The sequence below is a fragment of the Mustelus asterias genome, unplaced genomic scaffold (genome assembly GCF_964213995.1).
Source record: "Mustelus asterias unplaced genomic scaffold, sMusAst1.hap1.1 HAP1_SCAFFOLD_451, whole genome shotgun sequence".
Classification (NCBI taxonomy): domain Eukaryota; kingdom Metazoa; phylum Chordata; class Chondrichthyes; order Carcharhiniformes; family Triakidae; genus Mustelus; species Mustelus asterias.
Genome location: NW_027590404.1, coordinates 169,935 through 194,039, shown reverse-complemented (window position 1 = coordinate 194,039; position 24,105 = coordinate 169,935). Strand labels below are relative to the sequence as shown.

The window sequence follows — 24,105 nt, the reverse complement described above, 5'->3', positions numbered from 1 at the left end:
CATGGCAAACATGTGGGTTATGGAGATAGGGTGGGGGAAGAAGACCTGGGGGAAGATACTCCGTCGGAGTGTTGGTGCAGACTTGATCGGCAGAATGGCCGCCTTCTGCACTGTAGGGATTCCATGATTTGGATTTGCACTCAGAAATTGGAAATGCAATTACAATTTGTGGGGACAGCACCAAATTAGTGGGAGGAGAGAACAGTTAAAGGGATTTGGCAACAAAATGCAGAAATACATAAATAAACTTGCAGAACAGACATATAAATTCAATATAGATAAATGTGAAGTGATACATTTTGGTAAGAGGAATAAAGAAGCCATGCACGAACGGAAAACACATCTATATAGGGTAGAGAAACAAATCACAAAGCAGCAACCCAGCTCAATCAAATCATTGTTAACTGAGCACTGGGGTTCTTTTCCAGAAGGATAGAATTGGAAAACAGAGAAGTTATGTGAAACTTAGATAGAAGCTTAGTTTGACTTCATTTGGAATAATGAGCACAGTTCTGGTCTCCATATTATAAAAATACAGAAGCACTGTAGAAGCAGCAAAAATATTTACTGCAATGACACAGAGCTGAGAAATAATACACATCAGAACAAGCTTAAATTGGGCACTTATTTCGAGATAAGAGAAGGGTGATCTGGTAGATTATGAATGGATTTGATAGGCCGAACACAGATGATGTTTCCTCTTGTGGAGGAGGCTGGCAGTGGCCATAAATGTAAGGGGGTCACTACCAATAAATCCAATCAAGAATTCAGGAGGAAATTCTTCATCCAAAGAATGATTAGTTTGCAGATTTTGCTATCATGAGGAGTATTGAGGCGAACAGCACAGAGGTCTTGAATGGTGAGCTAAGTAAACACAAGGGAAAAAGGAACAAAAGGATGTGCTGACAGGTGGGAAGAGACTCCTATGGAGCATGCATTCCACAGCATAGACCAGGTGGCTGAAAAGCCCGTTTCTGTCGGTAAACTGTAAAACTGATCCATTTATTTTATTCCAGCACCAAGATTGACAAGTTTAGAAGAATAAAAACCAATTACAACCAAGCTCAAAATTTATGGGGTTGCCAAGAGTGTGGTCTACATGGTAGGATTTATTATCCAGGAGAGCATCAATTACCGTTTCCAGCCAGTATCGGTCCAAGTCATTGTGCCTCTGTTGCTTGTTAAGTGTCATTAGCCACCTTCCTCCTTTTTTATTTTTATCGTCTTCCCACATCGGTTTAATACCATCCTGTTAAAATAGCCGCATCTTAATGAGCTGTTTGTGCAATTTCACCGATCAAACTGAGCTTTGCTAGGAAGTCCAAAATGAAACACCTCTCACCCTCCCCAATCCCTGCCCCACAGCCTCGAAGCTCCAGCCACTTCAATACAAACTATTCACCCACAGTAGGAACAAGTTCAACTTCACCGAGCCCATGTTTCATCATTATGTAGAGCATTGAATAACCCAGCAAATTTATTGTCGCGGTGTCACCTCTTTTTTTAAGATTCCTAAAGTTAACCAAATTAACCAAAACATTTCAAATGAATGTTGAAGCCAGAATGAGACAAAATTTACGGTCTCTTAAATTTAATGTATTTACTTAATCTAATGCCATCCCTGAGTAATGGACAACAGTGCTCATTAGCAGCAATTACCATTCAACAAAAAATACAATTCACAGAATTAGTTTTCTAATTAAATAAAAATAAAATGCTAGATAAACGCAGCATGTCTGGCAGCATCTCAGAGAGAAACAGAGTTAATGTTTTGAGTTTGCATAGCTCTTTTTCAGAACTGACTTCTAGCTTTCCTATATCAACCCAATAAGATGTGGGGGGAAATCTGAACACAAATAAAAAGATGGTACCAGTCAAATGGATTGTCAAAAAATCTAATAGTTCAGCAGAATTGTTAGATGGGGAAATCTGTCAATCTAACAATGGTTTATACAAGACTCTAGTTGCACACCAATGTGACAGACAAGTTAAAAATGTATCAGATAACCAGCTTTTGTCCCACAAATCAAGCTCGACAGTCAATCCCCTCTCACCCCCTCAGGAGTGAGATGCAAGGGGGGCTAGGCCCTACTATCAGCTGACTTGAAGCTACAGTGTTTGGGGTTTTGCAGGATAGATGCTGACAGGTTTCTCCTTGTGGGAGAGTCCAGAACCAGAATGCATAACCTTAGAGTAAGGGGTCACCCATCATGAGGAGGAATTTCTTCTCTGAGGGCAGTGAATCTGTGGAATTCTTTACCGCAGAAAGCTGTGGAGGCTGGGTTAAATATGTTCAAGGCTGAGATGGACGGATTTTTAATCAATAGGGGAATCAAAGGTTCTGGGGATAAGGCAGGAAAGTGGAGTTGAGGATTATATCAGATCACTCATACTCTCATTGAATGGTGCAGCAGACACATTAGGCCATTCTGACCAACCATATGATCTCTCACATGAGCTGAATATGGAGTGGAGCTGCCCACAGCAATGAGCAGCTCCAGGAGCCGCCCCTTACTGAGACCATACCAGGCCTGAAGCCTTTGGTTAGATCACCAGCTTGTGCCCAGCAATTCAAGAGCTGCAAGGCTCTCTTCCCAATGTTCAACTTCAATTGAATTCTCTGCACTTACAAACTGACAGTGTACACATTAAATCCTTACAATTTTGTCAATAAATCGGATTTCATTTAATTTGCCTCCCTTTAGGCTCCAGGAAATGAATTCTATCTCAACAATTCACAAAACAGAAAATGAATCAAATTATTGCTGCCGCATCTTAACACAAAACATTACTTTTAGACCATAAAACATAGGAGCAGAATTAGGCCACTCGGCCCATTGAGTCTGCTCTGCCATTCAATCATGGCTGATTTTTTTCTCTTCCCATTCTCCTGCCCTTTCCTCATAACCCCTGATCCCCTTATTAATCAAAAACCTATCTCTGTCTTAGACCTTCAATAACTTGGCCTTCACAGCCTTCTGCGGCAAAGAGTTCCACAGATTCACCACTCTCTGGCTGAAGAAATTCCTCCTCATCTGTTTTAAAGGATCATCCCTTTAGCCTGAGGTTGTCCTCTGGGTCTAGTTTTTCCTACTAGTGGAAACATCCTCTCCACGTCCACTCTATCCAGGCCTCGCAAGTTTCAATAAGATCCCCCCTCATCCTTCTGAACTCCAACGAGTACAGACCCAGAGTCCTCAACCGTTCCTCATATGACAAGCTCTTCATTCTTGTGAACCTCCTCTGGACCCTTTCCAAGGCCAGCACATCCTTCCTTAGACATGGGGCTCAAAACTGCTCACAATACTCCAAATGGGGTCTGATCAGAGCCTTATACAGCCGAAGTACATCCCTGCTCTTGTATTCTAGCCCTCTCGACATGAATGCTAACATTGCATTTGCCTTCCTCACTGCCGACTGAACCTGCACGTTAACCTTGAGAATCTTGAACAATGACTCCCAAGTCCCTTTGCGTTTCTGATTTTCTAAGCATTTCCCCATTTAGAAAATAGTCTATGCCTCCATTCCTCCTTCCAAAATGCATAACCTCACACTTTTCCACATTGTATTCCATCTGCCACTTCCTTGCCCACGCTCCTAACCTGCCCAGGTCCTTCTGCAGCCCCTCCTACTTCCTCAGTACTACCTGTCCCTCTGTATACCTTTGTATCATCTGCAAACTTAGCAACAGTGCGTTCAGTTCCTTCCTCCAAATCGTTAATGTATATTGTGAAAAGTTGTGGTCCCAGCACCGACCCCTGAGGCACACCACTAGTCGCCGGCTGCCATCCTGAAAAAGACCCCTTTATCCCCACTCTCTGCCTTCTGCCAGTCAACCAATTCTCTATCCATGCCAGGGTCTTACCCGAAACACAATGGGCACTCAATTTATTTAACAGCCTCCTATGCGGCACCTTGTCAAAGGCCTTCTGGAAATCTAAATAATCTAAATATCTAACTTCCTTGTTACCTCAAGGAGAAGGACCTGGGTGGATGTACTGCGGGCGTGCGGTGGACTGAAAGGATTGAGTATGTGGACTTTAACAAAGAGGTTGTGCTGGAATCTTTGAATGGCATCAAGATAGATAAGTCGCCGGGTCCGGATGGGATGTACCCCAGGTTACTGTGGGAGGCGAGGGAAGAGATTGCAGAGCCTCTGGCGATGATCTTTGCGTCGTCGATGGAGACGGGAGAGGTGCCGGAGGATTGGAGGATTGCGGATGTGGTTCCTATTTTCAAGAAGGGGAATAGGGATAGCCCAGGTAATTACCGACCGGTGAGTCTAATCTCAGTGGTTGGTAAACTGATGGAGAAGATCCTGAGGGACAGGATATATGAGCATTTAGAGAGGATTAGTATGCTCAAGAATACTCAGCATGGCTTTGTCAAGGGCAGATCGTGCCTTACGAGCCTGGTGGAGTTCTTCGAAAATGTGACTAAACACATTGACGAAGGGAAGGCGGTAGATGTGGTTTATATGGATTTTAGCAAGGCGTTCGATAAGGTCCCCCATGCAAGGCTTCTAGAAAAAGTGAGAGGGCATGGGATCCAAGGGGCTGCTGCCCGGTGGATCCAGAACTGGCTTGCCCAAATGAGGCAGAGAGTGGGTATAGATGGGTCTTTTTCTAAATGGAGGTCGGTCACCAGTGGTGTGCCCCAGGGATCTGTTCGGGGACCCTTGCTGTTTGTCGTTTTCATAAATGACCTGGATGAGGAAGCGGAGGGATGGGTTGGTAAGTTTGCCGACGACACCAAGGTTGGTGGGGTTGTGGATAGTCTGGAGGGATGTCAGAAGTTACAGAGGGACATAGATAGGATGCAAGACTGGGCGGAGAAGTGGCAGATGGACTTCAACCCTGATAAATGCATAGTGGTCCATTTTGGCAGGTCAAATGGGATGAAGGAGTACAATATTAAGGTAAAGACTCTTAGTACTGTGGAGGATCAGAAGGACCTTGGGGTCCGGGTCCATAGGACTCTAAAATCGGCCCCGCAGGTGGAGGATGTGGTTAAGAAGGCGTATGGTGTGCTGGCCTTTAAGAATGGAGGGATTGAGTTTAGGAGTCCGGGGATAATGATGCAGCTATATAAGACCCTCGTCAGACCCCACTTGGAGTACTGTGCTCAGTTCTGGTCGCCTCACTATAGGAAGGATGTGGAAAAGATTGAAAGGGTGCAGAGGAGATTTACAAGGATGTTGCCTGGATTGAGTGGCATGCCTTATGAGGATAGGATGAGGGAGCTAAGTCTTTTCTCCTTGGAGAGAGGTAGGATGAGAGGAGACCTAATAGAGGTATATAAGATGTTGAGAGGCATAGATCGGGTGGACCTCTCAGAGGCTTTTTCCCAGGGTGGAAATGTCTGCTACGAGGGGACACAAGTTTAAAGGTGCTAGGGGGTAAGTACAGGGGAGATGTTAGGGGTAAGTTTTTCACAGAGGGTGGTGGGCGAGTGGAATCGGCTGCCGTCAGTGGTGGTGGAGGCAAACTCAATAGGGTCTTTTAAGAGACTCCTGGATGAGTACATGGAGCTTAATAGGATGGAGGGTTATAGGTAGGTCTAGAAGGTAAGGATGTGTTCGGCACAACTTGTGGGCCGAAGGGCCTGTTTGTGCTGTAGTTTTTCTATGTTTCTAACTAACAGATTTGTCAGACGTGATCTCCCTTTGACAAAGCCATGCTGACTCAGTCCTATTTTATCACGCACTTCAAAGTACTCTGCAATCGCATCTTTAATAATGGACTCTAAAATCTTGCCAATGACTGAACTCAGGCTAACCGGCCTATAATCTCCCACCTGCTGCCTCCCTCCCTTCTTAGACAGCAGTGTTACATGCGCTATTTTCCAGTCCTCTGGTAGCCTCCCTGCCTCCAGTGATTCCTGAAAGGTCATGCAGGTGGATTGGGAAAATCAGTCCAAAGATGTGCGGGTTAAGTTGATTGGCCATGCTAAAAATTGCCCTTAGTGTCCTGAGATGTGTTGGTTGGAGGGATTAGTGGGTAAATATGTAGGGATAGGGGGGTAGGGCCTGGGTGGGATTGTGGTCGGTGCAGACTCGATGGGCCAAATGGCTCTTTCTGCACTGTAGGGTTTCTATGATTCTATGATAACCACCAATGCCTCCACAATTTCTTCAGCTATCTCTTTTAGAACCTTGGGATGTAGCCCATCCAGTCCAAGTAATTTATCCACCTTCAGACCTTTCAGTTTCCCCAGAACCTTCTCCTTAGTGATGGCCACTTCACTCACCTGTGCCCCCTGACTCTCCTGGAGCTCTGGCATCCCACTGATGTCTTCCACTGTGAAGACTGATGCAAACTAACTATTCAGTTCCTATGTCATTGCTTTGTTTCCTATTATTTCTTCTCCAGCCTCATTTTCCAGTGGTCCAATTTTTGCCTCTTTCTTACTTTTTATACTATTGAAAAAAACTCTTCCTATCATCTTTTATATTACTAGCTAGCTTACACTCATATTTCATCTTCTCCCCTCCCGCCGGCTTATTGCTTTTTTAGTTGTCCTCTGCTTGCTTTTAAAGGCTTCCAATCCTCTGGCTTCCCACTAATCCTTGCCACTTTGTATGCTTTTTCTTTTATGCTGTCCTTGACTTCCTGCATCAACCATGGATGCCTCGTCCTCCCCTTAGCATGTTTCCTCCTCCTTGGGATGAATTTCTGTTGTGCCTCAGAATAACTCTCAAAAACTCCTGCCATTGCTGTTCCACTGTCTTCCCTGCTGGGCTCCCTTTCCAATCAACTCTGGCCAGCTCCTCCCTCATGTCTTTGTATTTACCTTTATTTAATTGTAATACCGTTACATCTGATTCCAGCTTCTCCTTCTCAAACTGCAGGGTAAATTCTATTATATTGTGGTCACTGCTCCCTAAGGGTTCCTTCACCTGAAGTTCCCTAATCAAGTCTGCCTCATTACACATCACCAAATCCAGAATAGCCTGTTTCCTAGTAGGCTCCATCACAAGCTGCTCCAAAAAAACATCTCTTAGACATTCCACAAATTCCTTTTCTTGGGATCCACTCCCTACTTCATTTTCCCAATCCACCTGCATATTGAAGTCCCCCATAATTATTGTAATATTGCCTTTTTTATATGCCTTTTCTATCTTCCTGATTTATTTTCTGCCCCACATCCTGACTACTGCTTGGGGGTCTGTACATAACTCCCATCAGGGTCTTTTTACCTTTGCGATTCCTCAACTCTACCCACAGAGATTCTATGCCTTCTGATCCTATATCACTTCTTGCTATCGATTTAACTTCAATCCTTAGTAACAATCCAACCCCGCCCCCTTTGCCCATTTGCCTCTCCTTCCAATAGGACAGTAAGAAGTCTCACAACTCCAGGTTAAAGTCCAACAGGTTTATTTGGTAGCAAAAGCCACTAGCTTTCAGAGCGTTGCTCCTTCGTCAGGTAAGTGGGAGTTCTGTTCCCAAACAGGGCATATAAAGACAAACTCAATTTACAAAATAATGGTTGGAATGTGAGTCTTTACAGGTAATCAAGTCTTAAAGGTACAGACAATGTGAGTGGAGAGAGGGTTAAGCACAGGTTAAAGAGATGTGTATTGTCTCCAGCCGGAACAGTTAGAGAGATTTTGCAAGCCCAGGCAAGTCGTGGGGGTTACAGATAGTGTGACATGAACACAAGATCCTGGTTGAGGCCATCCTCATGTGTGCAGAACTTGGCTATCAGTCTCTGCTCAGCGACTCTGCGTTGTCATGGGTGTTAAATTATATATCCCCTTATTACTTCAGTCTCAACGCAATGTCTAGCCAGTAATTTAAATGGGTTTTCAAATTTAGTACAGCTCCCTGTTAGCCAATCAAATCACAACCCTCCTGTGATGTCACTAAGTTTCTTTTAGTCCAAACTCAGTCAGTTTCAGAGAATCAGCACCCCCCCCCACCCTTACCGACCAACCAATCAGCACCCCCCCCCCTTACCGACCGACCAACCAATCAGCACCCCCCCCCTTACCGACCGACCAACCAATCAGCAGCCCCCCCACCTTACAGACTGACCAACCAATCAGCAGCCCCCCTTACCGACCAACCAATCAGCACCCCCCCGTTACCGACCGACCATCAGCACCCCCCCCTTACCGACTGACCAACCAATCAGCACCCCCCCTTACCGACTGACCAACCAATCAATCAGTACTCGCCCTTACCGACCAACCAGCACCGCCCCCCTTACCGACCGATCAACCAGCACCGCCCTTACCGACCAGCGCCTCCCCCCCTTACCGACCAACCAGCGCCCCCCCTTACCAACCAACCAGCACCCCCCCTTACCAACCAACCAGCACCCGCCCCTTACCAACCAACCAGCACCCCCCCCCCCTTACCAACCAACCAGCACCCCCCCCCCTTACCGACCAACCAGCACCCCCCCCCTTACCGACCAACCAGCACCCCCCCCCCTTACCGACCAACCAGCACCCCCCCCTTACCGACCAACCAATCCTTACTGATCAATCAGCACCCCCCATTACCGACCAACCAATCAGCACCCCCCATTACCGACCAATCAGCACTCCCCCTTGTAGCCTCTGCTGCCTGTTTCGCCTAACTCCCTGTTGTCACCCAACTCTAAAAGCACTCCTCACAGTCAGGCAGCACTCACCATGCAGTCAGGGCAGCACTGTGAGGCCTTTGTTTTTATAGGCACAACTTACAAAGCCCTGGAACTGGTTTTAACTAGTTGTGCAAACAACCAGCCAAGTTCAGTTGAGAGCTGACTCAGCTGATTCCTGTTGCAGGGATGCACTAAAGTGCAGCTTTCAACTTCCCAAATAAGTTTTGCTGCAGAACTTGATAAAAATCTCTTACCTTAAACAAACAATAATCACACCCAAACAAAAGTTTACTCGGTTGCTGTATATGATTATATAACCTATAGAAAGAAAACAAAAGCACATTTAGATGTTCAAATTACAGCAACAGCACCCAGAAATGGATCCAGTGCACCAGGTGATGGGTGAGTACCAATGTCCAGAACTGGTTCCAGTGCTTTAGGTGAAGAGTGTGTGCTAGTGCCCGGAATAATGCCCAGTGTCAGTGCTTTGCACTAACTCATTATCATCCCATGAAATTTCAGTTCTCCGCCCCCAATCTTGTATCACAGAGAATGTTTGTCACGCCCCGCGTTAGAAGCTTTGATGAATCAACCACAGATTCCCCAGGACCCTCTCCTGTGCTGTGCCCTTTAACTAATCAATTATCTTAAATCCCTGGTGTCTATTCCACTTCCCGCACCACATTACCACATACTTCTCTATATTAACTCCATCTTCCAACCTAATGCATTCTCTCATTCCTTTCTCAATGTTTCATCTCGAACATGATGCTCACTAATGTTTTGCCCTCAAGGGCAGACAGAGATTATTGGAATCACAGTTTGTAGCTTTGTAATTTAAGGATTGAGATTACAATTCTGTGGCACTAATCCAGTTACCCAGTAAGAGTGGCAGCAACTTGCCAACTAGTTGGAAACCTTTTCAGATGCCCTTGTAAGAAATCCCTCTGGACCTAGGATTTTGTCTCCCTTTAACCTCCTTTGCCCAGCTATCATATCGAGCAATATTAGCAACAGGGGGAAGAACAGTAGAAATGCAGATTGCATGATACTCCCTCTCAGTTTACTGGGCAAGCCCTGCCCAGCGAATGATTTAATCAAATAGATTGAGTGCCCAGGCTTCTCCTCAGCTGGACTCAGCTTATTCAGAAAAGGTGGATTCAGGCAACCTCTTCCCACTGTTCAGGAATCCCCTACTGAAAGGTTGTTCCTGCTCGTTCTGAGGGCACAGCTGATAACTCCATCTACCCATCTTCATGCTGTAACCCTTAATATCTTTTGCTTCACAAATCTATTAATCTCAGCTTTTTAAATTTTCAATTCACCCGCAACCTCACCAGCTTTTTAGGGGGGAACTTTAAGATTTTCACAAATCATACTTACGCCCAAAAGTCTTCAACAGTATCGAATTTAGCAATAAGTCGCAAGTTCTCTGTCCAACCTTTGGTCTTATCATTTTTAAAATACCATAGAGCCCATCTGCAACAGAAAGAGTTAGGCAGCAAAATTATAGTAACGGGCAGAATCCCACAGAACATAGCGCCAGATTAAGAAACCAGAATCCTCTCGGGATCAGGTTAACAAGGGGTCAGCATCTGGTCAACTGTAACAACAGGTTCGCAAGGGCTGGTGTTGCAAGGAGGTCATTGGAATTTCTTCCCTTTAGATCCTGAATATTTATTTTACTTCATTCTGTAGACCTTTCTTGTATAGTTAACCTTTTCACTTGATAAATACTCATGGCCCTGTAGTACACTGTTTGCCATTTCATTTTCACCTCTTCCCACGTGAAGTATTGGACGCAATGACAATTCTGAAGAGCCTGTCATTTATCACTAAAGGGGATTCTCAGGGACATTAGTGTGGGTAACTGAAAAATACATACTGTGGCAATAATGTGAGGTGGGGTAAAGATGAATAAGAAAGTCTTGCTACAATTATACAGGGCTTTGGCGAGACCACATCTGGAATTCATTGTGCAGTTTTGGTCTCCATACTGCAAGAATTCTATATTTACATTGGAGATAGTACAGGAAAAGTTCACGAGATTGGTTCCTGGGATGAGAAGGTATCCTATGATGAGAAAGGGAGTTCAGACGAATGAGAGATGATCTGACTGGGACATATGGAATGCTGGAGGAGGTAAAGTGACAGTGGTGTTTGTATGGTATCCTGTGCCAATTATTTAGGACCGAGATGAGGAGAATTTTCTTCATGCAGAAGGGTATGAATCTCTGGAATTCTCCCACCCCAGAGGAATGTGGCTGCTGCATTATTGAGTTATTTAAGGCTGGAATAGACAGCATAGAGTATAAAATCAAAATGATGATGCTGAAACATTATCAGGTCGAGGGAACGAGCTATTTTGGATCTGGTATTGTGTAACGAGGTAGGTAGAATTAAGGATCTTTTTGTGAAGGACCCTCTTGGGTCTAGTGACCACAATATGGTCGAATTTCTGATTCAGATGGAAGAGGAGAAAGTTTGGTCTCAAACCAGTGTCCTCTGTTTGAACAGAGGGAAATACGATAGGATGAGGGATGAATTGGCTAAGGTAGACTGGGAGAGCAGGCTGGCAGGTAGGATAGCTGAGGAACAGTGGAGGATTTTTAAGGAGATCCTTTTCAGTTCTCAGCAAAAATATATTCCAGCAAAAAACAAGGATTGTAAGAAAAGGGAGAACCAGCCGTGGATAACGAAGGAAATAAAGGAGAGTATTAAAATAAAAACAGCTGCGTACAGAGTGGCCAAAAATAGTGGAGAAACAAGTGATTGGGAAAAATTTAACAACAAAGAGAGACTAAGAAAGCGATAAAGAAAGGAAGGATAGACTATGAAGCTAGGCTAGCAATTAATGTAAAAAATGATAGTAAAAGTTTTTATAAATATATAAAAAGGAATAGAGTGGCTAGAGTGAATGTTGGACCCTTGGAGGACGAGAGGGGGGAGTTAATAGTGGGAAATGAGGATATGGCTGAGTCTTTAAATAAGTTTTTTGTGTCGGTCTTCACGGTGGAGGACACAAATAGTTTGCCAAATATTAACGATAGAGGGTTGGCAGCAGGAGAAATACTTAATACAATTAATGTTACCAGAGAGGCAGTGCTGGGTAGACTAATGGGACTGAAGGTGGACAAGTCCCCGGGTCCGGATGGAATGCATCCCAGGGTATTGAAAGAAATATCAGAGGTAATAGTGGATGCGTTAGTGATTATTTATCAAAACTCGTTGCATTCTGGGGTAGTGCCGGTTGATTGGAAAACGGCTAATGTTACGCCGCTGTTTAAAAAAGGAAGGAGACAAAAGGCGGGTAACTATAGGCCGGTCAGCTTAACGTCTGTAGTAGGGAAAATGCTGGAATCCATTATTAAAGAGGAGATAGCAGGGCATCTGGATAGAAATGGTTCGATCAATCAGACGCAGCATGGATTCATGAGGGGAAAGTCGTGCTTGACGAACATGTTGGATTTTTATGAAGATGTGACTAGGGCAGTTGATGGAGGAGAACCGGTGGATGCGGTGTTTTTGGATTTCCAAAAGGCGTTTGATAAGGTGCCCCATAAAAGGCTGCTGAAGAAGATTAGGGCACACGGAGTTGGGGGTAGTGTGTTAAAGTGGATTGGGGACTGGCTATCCGACAGGAAGCAAAGAGTCGGAATAAATGGGTGTTTTTCCGGTTGGAGGAAGGTAACTAGTGGCGTGCCGCAGGGATCGGTACTCGGGCCGCAACTGTTTACCATTTATATAGATGATCTGGAGGAGGGGACGGAGTGTAGGGTAACGAAGTTTGCAGACGACACAAAGATAAGTGGAAAAGTGAATCGTGTGGAGGACGGAGAAGATCTGCAGAGAGATTTGGACAGGCTGAGTGAGTGGGCGAGGATATGGCAAATGGAGTATAACGTTGAGAAATGCGAGGTTATACACTTTGGAGGAAATAATAACAAATGGGATTACTATCTCAATGGAAACAAATTAAAACATGCTACCGTGCAAAGGGACCTGGGGGTCCTTGTGCATGAGACACAAAAGCCCAGTCTGCAGGTACAACAGGTGATCAAGAAGGCAAATGGGATGTTGGCCTATATTGCAAGGGGGATAGAATATAAAAGCAGGGATGTCTTGATGCACCTGTACAGGGCATTGGTGAGGCCGCAGCTGGAATACTGTGTGCAGTATTGGTCCCCTTATATGAGGAAGGATATATTGGCATTGGAGGGAGTGCAGAGAAGGTTCACCAGGTTGATACCGGAGATGAGGGGTTTGGATTATGAGGAGAGGATGAGGAGATTGGGTTTGTACTCGTTGGAGTTTAGAAGGATGAGGGGGGATCTTATGGAGACTTATAAGATAATGCGGGGGCTGGATAGGGTGGAGGCGGAGAGATTCTTTCCACTTAGTAAGGAAGTTAAAACTAGAGGACACAGCCTCAAAATAAAGGGGGGTCGGTTTAAGACAGAGTTGAGGAGGAACTTCTTCTCCCAGAGGGTGGTGAATCTCTGGAATTCTCTGCCCACTGAGGTGGTGGAGGCTACCTCGCTGAATATGTTTAAAGCGCGGATGGATGGATTCCTGATCGGTAAGGGAATTAAGGGTTATGGGGATCAGGCGGGTAAGTGGTACTGATCCACGTCAGATCAGCCATGATCTTATTGAATGGCGGGGCAGGCTCGAGGGGCTAGATGGCCTACTCCTGCTCCTATTTCTTATGTTCTTATGTAGGTCTCAGCTGAAATATTGTGGACAATTCTGGGCATCACTTCAGAAAAGATGGGAAAAAACCTTGCGTATAAAAGAGGTTTACCAGCGACAGGGGAATTAATCTAGGAGAAAAGATTGGAATAATTACTACTGCGCTCCTCAGAACATAAAATGGCAAGAGATGATGTGGATAAGTCTACAAGAGGAGAGGCTGTACTCGATCTGGTACTAGCTAATGAGCCTGGACAGGTGTCGGATCTCTGTGGGGGAGCATCTTGGGGATAGTGATCATAACTCTATCTCCTTTACGCTAGCATTGGAAAGAGATAGGATCAGGCAAGCTAGGAAAGTGTTTATCTGGAGTAAGGGGAAATATGAAGCCATCAGGCGGGAGATTAGAAGCGTTGATTGGAAGGAGGTATTCTCAAGGAAAAGTACCAAAGTAAGGTGGCAGATTTTGAAGGAATGTTTGTCTAGAGTTCTGAATGACAACGTTCCGATGAGACAGGGAGGTTTTGGTAGGTTACGGGAACCGTGGTGCACGAAAGCTGTGCTGAACCTAGTCAAAAAGCAAAGGAAAGCGTACAAAAGGTTCAGAGAGCTAGGCGATGGTAGGGATCTAGATGAGTATACGGTTTGTAGGAAGGGACTTAAGGAGGAAATTAGGAGAGCCAGAAGGGGTCACGAGAAGGCCTTGGCAGGTAAGATTAAGGAAAACCCTACGGCGTTCTAAAAATATGTAAAGAGTAAAAGGATGAGATGTGAAGGTACAGGACCTATAAAATGTGACGGTGAGAAAGTCTGTACAGAACCCGAAGAAATAGCAGAGGTGCTTAACGAATACTTTACCTCTGTATTCACGGTGGAAAAAGACCTGGGTGGTTGTACTACAGGATTGCGGCGGACTGAAAAGATTGAGTTTGTGGACATTAAGAAAGAGGATGTGTTGGAAATTTTGAATAGCATCAGGATAGATAAGTCACTGGGACCAGATGGGATGTACCCCAGGTTACTGTGGGAGGCGAGGGAAGAGATTGCAGAGCCTCTGGCGATGATCTTTGCATCGTCGATGGAGACGGGAGGGGTTCCGGAGGATTGCGGATGTGGTTCCTATATTCAAGAAAGGGAATAGGGATAGCCCAGGAAATTACCGACTGGTGAGTCTAACCTCAGTGGTTGTTAAGTTGATGGAGAAGATCCTGAGGGACAGGATTTATGAACATTTAGAGAGGTTTAATATGCTCAAAAGTAGTCAGCACGGCTTTGTCAAAGGCAAATCGTGCCTTACGAGCCTGGTGGAGTTCTTTGAAAATGTGACTAAACACATTGACGAAGGAAAAGCGGTAGATGTGGTTTACATGGACTTCAGCAAGGCGTTCGATAAGGTCCCCCATGCAAGACTTCTTGAGAAAGCGAGAGGGCATGGGATCCAAGGGGCTGTTGCCTTGTGGATCCAGAACTGGCTTGCCTGCAGAAGGCAGAGAGTGGTTGTCGATGGGTCTTTTTCTGAATGGAGGTCGGTCACCAGTGGAGTGCCCCAGGGATCTGTTCTGGGACTCTTGCTGTTTGTCATCTTCATAAATGACCTGGATGAGGAAGTGGAGGGATGGGTTGGTAAGTTTGCTGACGACACAAAGGTTGGTGGTGTTGTGGAAAGTTTGGAGGGATGTCAGAAGCTGCAGAGTGACATAGATAGGATGCAAGACTGGGCTGAGAAGTGGCAGATGGACTTCAACCCGGATAAATGTGTAGTGGTCCATTTTGGCAGGTCAAATGGGATGAAGGAGTATAATATCAAGGGTAAGACTCTTAGCAGTGTAGAGGATCAGAAGGACCTTGGGTCTGGGTCCATAGGACTCTTAAATCGGCCTTGCAGGTGGAGGAGGTGGTTAAGAAGGCGTATGGTGTGCTGGCCTTCATCAATCGAGGGATTGAGTTTAGGAGTCGGGGGATAATGATGCAGCTTTATAAGATCCTTGTCAGACCCCACCTGGAGTACTGTGCCCAGTTCTGGTCGCCTCATTACAGAAAGGATGTGGAAGCCATAGAAAGGGTGCAGAGGAGATTTACAAGGATGTTGCCTGGATTGGGTGGCATGCATTATGAGGATAGGTTGAGGGAGCTTGGTCTTTTCTCCTTGGAGAGACGAAGGATGAGAGGTGACCTAATAGAGGTTTACAAGGTGTTGAGAGGTATAGATCGGGTGGATTCTCAGAGGCTTTTTCCCAGGGCTGAAATGGTTGCTACGAGAGGACACAGGTTTAAGGTACTGGGGGGTAGGTACAGAGGAGATGTCAGGGGTAAGTTTTTCACTCAGAGGGTGGCGGGTGAGTGGAATCGGCTGCCATCAGTGGTGGTGGAGGCAAACTCGATAGGGTCTTTTAAGAGACTTCTGGATGAGTACATGAGACTTAATAGGATTGAGGGTCATAGGTAAGACTATTTATAAGCCTAGGTAGGTAGGGACACGACCGGGGCAACTTGTGGGCCGAAGGGCCTGTTTGTGCTCTAGTTTTTCTATGTTCTATGATCCAATAGAGGTTAACATAGAACATAGAAAGCCACAGCACAAACAGGCCCTTCGGCCCACAAGTTGCGCCGATCACATCCCCACCTCTAGGCCTATCTATAGCCCTCAATCCCATTAAATCCCATGTACTCATCCAGAAGTCTCTTAAAAGACCCCAACGAGTTTGCCTCCACCACCACCGACGTCAGCCGATTCCACTCACCCACCACCCTCTGAGTGAAAAACTTACCCCTGACATCCCCCCTGTACCTACCCCCCAGCACCTTAAACCTGTGTCCTCTCGTAGCAACCATTTCAGCCCTTGGAAATAGCCTCTGAGAGTCCACCCTATCCAGACCCCTCAACATCTTGTAAACCTCTATCAGGTCACCTCTCATCCTTCGTCTCTCCAGGGAGAAGAGACCAAGCTCCCTCAACCTATCCTCATAAGGCATGCCCCCCAATCCAGGCAACATCCTTGTAAATCTCCTCTGCACCCTTTCAATGGCTTCAACATCTTTCCTGTAATGAGGTGACCAGAACTGCGCGCAGTACTCCAAGTGGGGTCTAACCAGGGTCCTATAAAGCTGCAGCATTATCTCCCGACTCCTAAACTCAATCCCTCGATTAATGAAGGCTAGTACGCCATACGCCTTCTTGACCGCATCCTCCACCTGCGAGGCCGATTTAAGAGTCCTATGGACCCGGACCCCAAGGTCCTTCTGATCCTCTACACTGCTAAGAATGGTACCCTTCATTTTATACTGCTGCTTCATCCCATTGGATCTGCCAAAATGGATCACTACACACTTATCCGGGTTGAAGTCCATCTGCCACTTCTCCGCCCAGTCTTGCATTCTATCTATGTCTCGCTGCAACTTCTGACATCCCTCCAAACTATCCACAACACCACCTACCTTGGTGTCGTCAGCAAACTTACCAACCCATCCCTCCACTTCCTCATCCAGGTCATTTATGAAAATGACAAACAGCAAGGGTCCCAGAACAGATCCCTGGGGCACTCCACTGGTCACTGACCTCCATGCAGAGAAAGACCCCTCCACAGCCACTCTCTGCCTTCTGCAGGCAAGCCAGTTCTGGATCCACAAGGCAACAGCCCCTTGGATCCCATGCCCTCTCACTTTCTCAAGAAGTCTTGCATGGGGGACCTTATCGAACACTTTGCTGAAGTCCATATAGACCACATCCACCGCTCTTCCTTCGTCAATGTGCTTGGTCACATTTTCAAAGAACTCAACCAGGCTCGTAAGGCACGACCTGCCCCTGACAAAGGTTGAAGATGATGAGGTTTTGATAAGAATAGAGAATGAGTCTTCCCTCTGGAGAGTGAGTTAATAACCAGAGACCATGGATTTAAAATCACAGGCAAACTATCCACGAACGTAGAGAAATGTTTTCACAAGTTCTTGGGATCAGGAACACTTTACTAAAAAATGTGGAAGCTGATTCCATTAATAATTTCCAAAGTTGGACAGTTAGTGAGCATGAGAAACTTGAGCTAGGTATGAGTGGGACTAAGTACAACTGCTCTTCCAAAGAGTTAGTACAGGTATGATTGGTTGAACGCTGCAAATTTCTATGAATCCTGTAATAGGGTGCCAAAACTGTACATGATATTGTGACAGTGCCCTCACATTCAACATCATCTCTTTGCTTTTATACTCTAGATACAAAATGCAAAATTCCCTGCAGCTCTTTACCACCTCCCCGCACTGTTACAAAAGTTGATGCCTGGTACACAGACTCTGACTGACCTGTTTTGTAAAGGATGTTTTAGGTATTGTTCCTGTGTTACAGTTTCAGAACACACCTCAGATGCTGCTGCTGCTGACTCAGTTTCCAGCACTTCTGGTACTTCCTGTTATAAATACAATAAAGAATTGAGAATTATAAACATCAGCTTTCTAAGTTTCATGTTAAACATCATTCTTGGCATAATTATAAAAAGCTGAGATTTTTATAAAGCCCGGTGTAAAACATGCAGGTGACAGCAGACAGCCGGCCGCCACAGCATCGGGCTGGAGGCAGCGCCGGCCGCCACAGCATCGGGCTGGAGGCAGCGCCGGCCGCCACAGCATCGGGCTGGAGGCAGCGCCGGCCGCCACAGCATCGGGCTGGAGGCAGCGCCGGCCGCCACAGCATCGGGCTGGAGGCAGCGCCGGCCGCCACAGTATAAGTTTATTTATTAGTGTCACAAGTAGGCTTATATTATCACTGTACTGAAGTTACTCTGAAAATCCACTAGTTACCACACTCCGGCACCTGTTCGGGTACACTGAGGGAGAATTTAGCATTGCACCTAATGTAATTTACCACCTAAGCAGCACGTCTTTCGGACTGCGGGAGGAACCGGAGGAAACCCACACAGACACAGGGAGAGCCTGTAGACGCTGCACAGACAGTGACCCAAGCCAGGAATCGGACCTGGGTCCCTGGCACTGAGGCAGCAATGCTAACCACTGTGCCACCATGAGTACATTGCTGGAGACAGCTGACCACCACAGAAAATACTGCCAGTGATAACTGCAGTATCTCAGCATTTAACAGCTTACACACACCATTATGAAGCTTGAACCAGTGTTTCCTGTGAAGTCCAGAAGAAAGTGCTTTCCTGAAGAAACTGAAATTAAGTCAATCCTCACTTACAGATACAACCTCAGTAGTTTCAACAGCAGTTCAGGAAGAGAACCAAGAGTTGGCTCTTTAACCAGAAACAAAGTAGGCCATTCAGTCCTTTTATGGGCCCAACGACCTCAGAGTGCACCGTAACAATTGTGATTCTAACCTATTCCATCATTCTCTTAGATTACGACACATCAATACATCACTCCATTTATCCACGTATGCGCCCTACTCCAGTACCTTTAACAAAAATCTATCCAAGTCTTCAAATCTCCAATTGTTCTAGCACCCACAGCCTTTTAAAGGCAAGGATTTCTAGATTTTGACTACCCTTTATTTGAAAAAGGGTATCCTGATTTTCCTCCAAAACAATCTGTTTCAAATTTTAAGATTTTGTTCCATTTACAATGCATCACAGAACACGATCTATAAAAGAGGGGATCTTAAATAGAACACATGGGATTTATTAGGTACTAATTCTTTCCAAGGAAATACTATCTTCTACTGCCCAAACCAGAATGGACAGGTCTCCCTTGTAACAGAGCAACAAACCAGACTTTGTTTCAGTTACAAATGATTCAACAATGAACAGCAAGATAAGATACATTTCCAGCAATTCTAATATCTTCTTGGAATTTAACATTGAGCGGCCATAAATTCATCCTTTAAAAGTTGATGTTTTACCAATAACTTTTAAAGATGCAATACTTATCTTTCTCAGCACCCACATAAACCGTGGGAATTAGTTGGATATGTCCGTCTTTGTGAAGACTATAATCTGTTGATTTAGCCCCAGTTTTCTCAATCTGGCCCTTTTAACCCCGCCCACCCCCACCACCTTTGACCAGTGCTGAGGTTTGTTACTCAAACATAAGCCTCCTCCAAAAATAAATCAGCCCATCATTTCCATAACAGAAGCAATCACCCGGTCCCTATGTGGATGAGATTTTGCCTTCAACGCTTGCTTGTGAAATAACATGGCCCAGCTGTAGCTAGTTTGTGTCTGGGATGTGAGAGTACATTGAAACTCCATCTGCCTCCTCTAGTCGATGGAAATACAAACCATGACACGATTCAAGGAGCTGCAAGGAAACTCGCCCAGTGTCTGCGTGGGTGTCCTCCGGGTCCAAAAATGTGCGCATTAGGTGGATTGGCCCTGCTAAATTACCCCTTACTGTCAGGGGGATTTGCTAAGGTAAATGTATGGGGTTATGGGGATAGGGCCTGGATGGGATTGTGGTCAGTGCAGACTTGATGGGCTGAATGGCCTCCTTATGCACTGTAGGGATTCTATGAAACAACAGTGATCCCTCATGAACAGAAAAACAGATTACTGGCCACTCCTCTGCTGTTAGTTCAACTTCACTGGATGTGTTCTGGGGTGTCCTTTTTCACTATAAAAGGAGTTTGCTGACACAGTACATGGTGTACATAGCAGAAGGTTCAAAGGGACATTGATAGATTAAGTGAATTCCATCAACTGCAGTTTTGCCCAATGCGGGAAAGTGTGAGGTCATCAACCTTGGACCCAAGGAAAGATAGAACAGAGAATATTCTAGATGCTGAGAAGGAGGAACTGTGGAAGAGCTCAAGTACAGAAATCAGTAAAAACTTGCAGACAGATACAAACAAATAATGAAGAGGGCAGATGGGATGTCAGCCTTTATCACGAGGATGTTGGAAAGTAAATGGTTGGAAGTTATGCTATGGCTAAGTTAGACATCAATTAAAGTACTCTGTTACCTCTGAACACTATCTCAAAAAGGATGCATTAGCTTTGGAGAGACTGCAGGTTCAACAGGATGATGGGAGGGTTAAAACAACTAAATTTATGAGAACGAGGTATCTAGACTATGCTTGTTTTCAGCCCAAATTAATATCTAATCTTTGAACTAATGCTGATCTGGAACTCTCTCCCAGGGGGAGGCGATGGAAAATTTCAAAGATTGATGGATTTTATTTTTATAGATGTTACAGGACAAAGACTGAGATGGAGTTATGAAGTACAGATTAGCCATAATGTCACTAACAGCAGTGGAATTGCGAATGAACGAACTGCTCAAGTACCTATTCTGCAGAATACACCATTTCTTCTGACAGTCGCTCGCCATAGATGTGACTGGGTGTTCCTCTCCAAGACTTTTCCTTCAGCTTAGTAGCTCACTGATGCTTTTCTTAGAAACAAAGAAAATAGGAGTAGGCCATTCAGCCTGCTCCTCTATTCAATGTGATCATGGTTGATCCTCTACCTCAATGACATGCTCTGCTCTCTTCCTTTAGCCCTGACATGTTTAATGCCAAAAAAATCAATTTATATCTTTCTTTAATGTGTTTAGGGTAGAAGCTGGAGAAGTGGAGTATCATGAGGCTATCTGTGGGCTTCCGGTACAGTGAAGTGCTGAGGTGACCGTCCTTGATGGAGATGCGTGTGTCCAAGAATGCAACCGATTCTGGAGAGTAGTCCATGGTGAGTCTGATGGTGGGATGGAACTTGTGTATACAGAGGGCTTGTCCGTAGAGGATGGCGGGACATGGCGACACAGGACACGGTGGACAGAGTACCCTTCGTCATCCAGTACTTCCCTGGAGCGGAGAAGCTACGACATCTTCTTCGGAGCCTTCAACGTGTCATCGATGAAGACGAACATCTCGCCAAGGCCATCCCCACACCCCCACTTCTTGCCTTCAAACAACCGCACAACCTCAAACAGACCATTGTCCACAGCAAACTACCCATGAGAACAGTGACCACGACACCACACAACCCTGCCACAGCAACCTCTGCAAGACGTGCCGGATCATCGACACGGATGCCATCATCTCACGTGAGAACACCATCCACCAGGTACACCGTACATACTCTTGCAACTCGGCTAACGTTGGCTACCTGATACACTGCAGGAAAGGATGTCCCGAGGCATGGTACATTGGGGAGACCATGCAGACACTATGACAACGGATGAATGAACCCCACTCGACAATCACCAGGCAAGAGTGTTCGCTTCCTGTTGGGGAACACTAGTGGTCACGGGCATTCGGCCTCTGATCTTCGGGTAAGCACTCTCCAAGGCGGCCTTCACGACACGTGACAACGCAGAGTCGCTGAGCAGAGACTGATAGCCAAGTTCCACACACATGGGGACGGCCTCAACCAGGATCTTGGGTTCATGTCACACTATCTGTAACCCCCACAACTTGCCTGGGCTTGCAAAATCTCACTAACTGTCCTGGCTGGAGACAATACACATCTCTTTAACCTGTGCTTAACCCTTTCTCCACTCACATTGTCTGTGCCTTTAAGACTTAATTACCTGTGAAGACTCACATTCCAACATTATTTTGTAAATTGAGTTTGTGTCTTTATAGGCCCCGTTTGTGAACAGAACTCCCACTGACCTGATGAAGGAGCAGCGCTCTGAAAGCTTGTGGCTTGTGCTACCAAATAAACCTGTTGGACCTTAACCTGTTGAGAGACGTCTTACTGTGCTAGATCCCCCAACCTGAGGAAACAACATCCCTACATCCAGTCTGTCCAGCCTGTCAGAATTTTGTGCCTTTCAATGAGCTCTTCTCTCATTCTTCTAAACTAGTGACTACAGGCCCAGTTGATCCCAATCTCTCTTCATACAACAATCCTGCCACCCCAGGAATCTGTCCAGTGAACCTTTATTGCACTCTCTCTATGACAAGTATATTTTTTCTTAGGCAAGGAGACCAGAATGTCAAACAATACTCTAGGTATGGTCTCATCAAGGCCCTGCACAACTGCAGTAAGATATCCCTGCTCGTGTACTCATGTCCTCTTTCAATGAAGGCCAACATACCTTTTGCCTTCCTAACCGCTTGCTATACCTGCAATCTTGCTTTCAATGACTGATGTACTAGGACACCCAGGTCCCTTTGTACATCAATATTTCCCAAAAATCACCATTCAAATAATATTCTGCCATTCTGTTCCGCCATCCGAAGTAGATAACTTCACACTTGCCCATATTATACTGCATCTGCTATACATTTGCCAACTCACTAGTCTAAATCACCTTGAAGCCTCTTTATTTGTCCCTCACCACTCACATTGCACCGAGTTTTGCATCGTCCTCTTTTTTTTTTAGGTCAAACCAAACCAAGTAAACAAACTCAGATTAAATCAGGACAAAGTAAAAGGGGCAGCTCCCCAAAAAGGAGGGGGAACAGCCCGAACAGAAATCAAAGTACAAAGGAAACTTAAAAACATCAAATTAAAATGTGATTATTGGGGTCAATAATGCACCCCAACCCCTGCGGTGCCCAGCGGGCGCAAACTTGGAAATATTATATTTGATTCCTTCATCCAAATCATTGATACATTTTGTGAATAGCAATCCTTGTTGCAGCTGTGTGGACTTCAAAGAATCCAGGACAAAAAAATACTGGGTATTTTCTGCCTTGACTCAACAGACCACTTAAAGCCAAGCTAATGGCATTGCTTTACAACAATAACATGCAACAAATATATATTAGACAAATAACCCAAGGAATACTGATTTATTTCTTGGGGCAGGCAAACCTATGTGCAATGACTTTCACCTTCACCTGCTCAGATCTTTGCCCACCCCACTGGTGATACAAATACAAAATCTGAACCAGACAACTCAGTCATTTTTGTACCAAATTTTCAAAAATAGGAGAGTCAACTCAGGTCTGAGTAGGATAAGAATCCTGACTCAGCCCTGAACCATTCAGCCCTTTGAGCCTGCTACGCCATTCATTTTGATCATGACAGATCAAATTCAATACCCTGATCCCCTTAGCCCCAAGAGCTGTATCTAATTTCTTCTTGAAATTATACAACGTTTTAGCCTGAAACTCAACACTCCAAGTCCATTGTCCCCATCTCAGAGCCACCTGCTATTTCTGCATTAGCCAGCCAGTAACCCCCGTGACTCAGGCCACTGCTGCCTGAGGCAGAGCCATCCGGCCCAAATTAACACTCCACCCCAGACTAGAGTAATACATATCACCCCCACCCACGGGACTGTAACCCTGCCAAGAGCTTGGATACCTGTCACTCTGGGGATACCGCCGCCCCCGGTTCCCTCGGGAGGGTAGCGGGGAATCGTGTCCAGTGACTCCAGGGAACCCATTATCCCTCCTCCCCCCCGATCACTCTGAGGACTAGGAGTCTCCCCGAGGCCGAAGCCTGGCGCCACCACTAGGCCCCGGGCTCGACCAGGCCTAGGCGAGCAGCTCCTGCCTAAACTGCGGACCGGCCAAACCGGTATCAGCCGCACACTGCGCCGCGGGCAGAGCTGAGCCCCCGCTGCCCCTCCCAGGTCGGCTGATCCGGATCCCAATCCCCAGCTCCACTCTCACCGGCTCTGCCGCTGTTACCGGCTCCGCGGTCGCCATCTTGCTGTCCCCAGGGCCCCGCCCCAGGCCCGCGCGCCTCCACCAATCAGCGGGCTCCACAGGCCAACCAATCAGCGATCCCGCGCTGCAGAGCTCCACCAATCAGCGACCCCGGGCTGCAGAGCTCCAGCAATCAGCGATCCCGGTCCCGCGCGTCTCCACCAATCAGCGAGCAGCTGGCACAGGTTGGCCGGTGAATTGAAATGGGTGCTGTGATTGGCCAGTTGGCTACCAATCGGGGAGACTATTGGCATTCAATTCATTAAAAG

General features: G+C 45.9%; 1 protein-coding gene across 1 annotated transcript in view; it reads right to left on the bottom strand.

The window, feature by feature from the left end:
• Positions 1-23,874, bottom strand: part of LOC144486756 (eukaryotic translation initiation factor 4E-like) — a 35,139-nt gene extending 11,265 nt beyond the window's left edge. The window contains exons 1-5 of the mRNA XM_078204794.1: positions 23,801-23,874; positions 17,581-17,684; positions 9,979-10,074; positions 8,850-8,913; positions 1,136-1,249 (exon numbers count right to left, since the gene is read on the bottom strand). Of these exons, the coding sequence (XP_078060920.1) occupies positions 1,136-1,249; positions 8,850-8,913; positions 9,979-10,074; positions 17,581-17,684; positions 23,801-23,836 (414 nt within the window). The 5' untranslated portion in view covers positions 23,837-23,874. The remainder of the gene's footprint in view (positions 1-1,135; positions 1,250-8,849; positions 8,914-9,978; positions 10,075-17,580; positions 17,685-23,800) is intronic.
• Between the last annotated feature and the right edge of the window lie 231 nt (positions 23,875-24,105).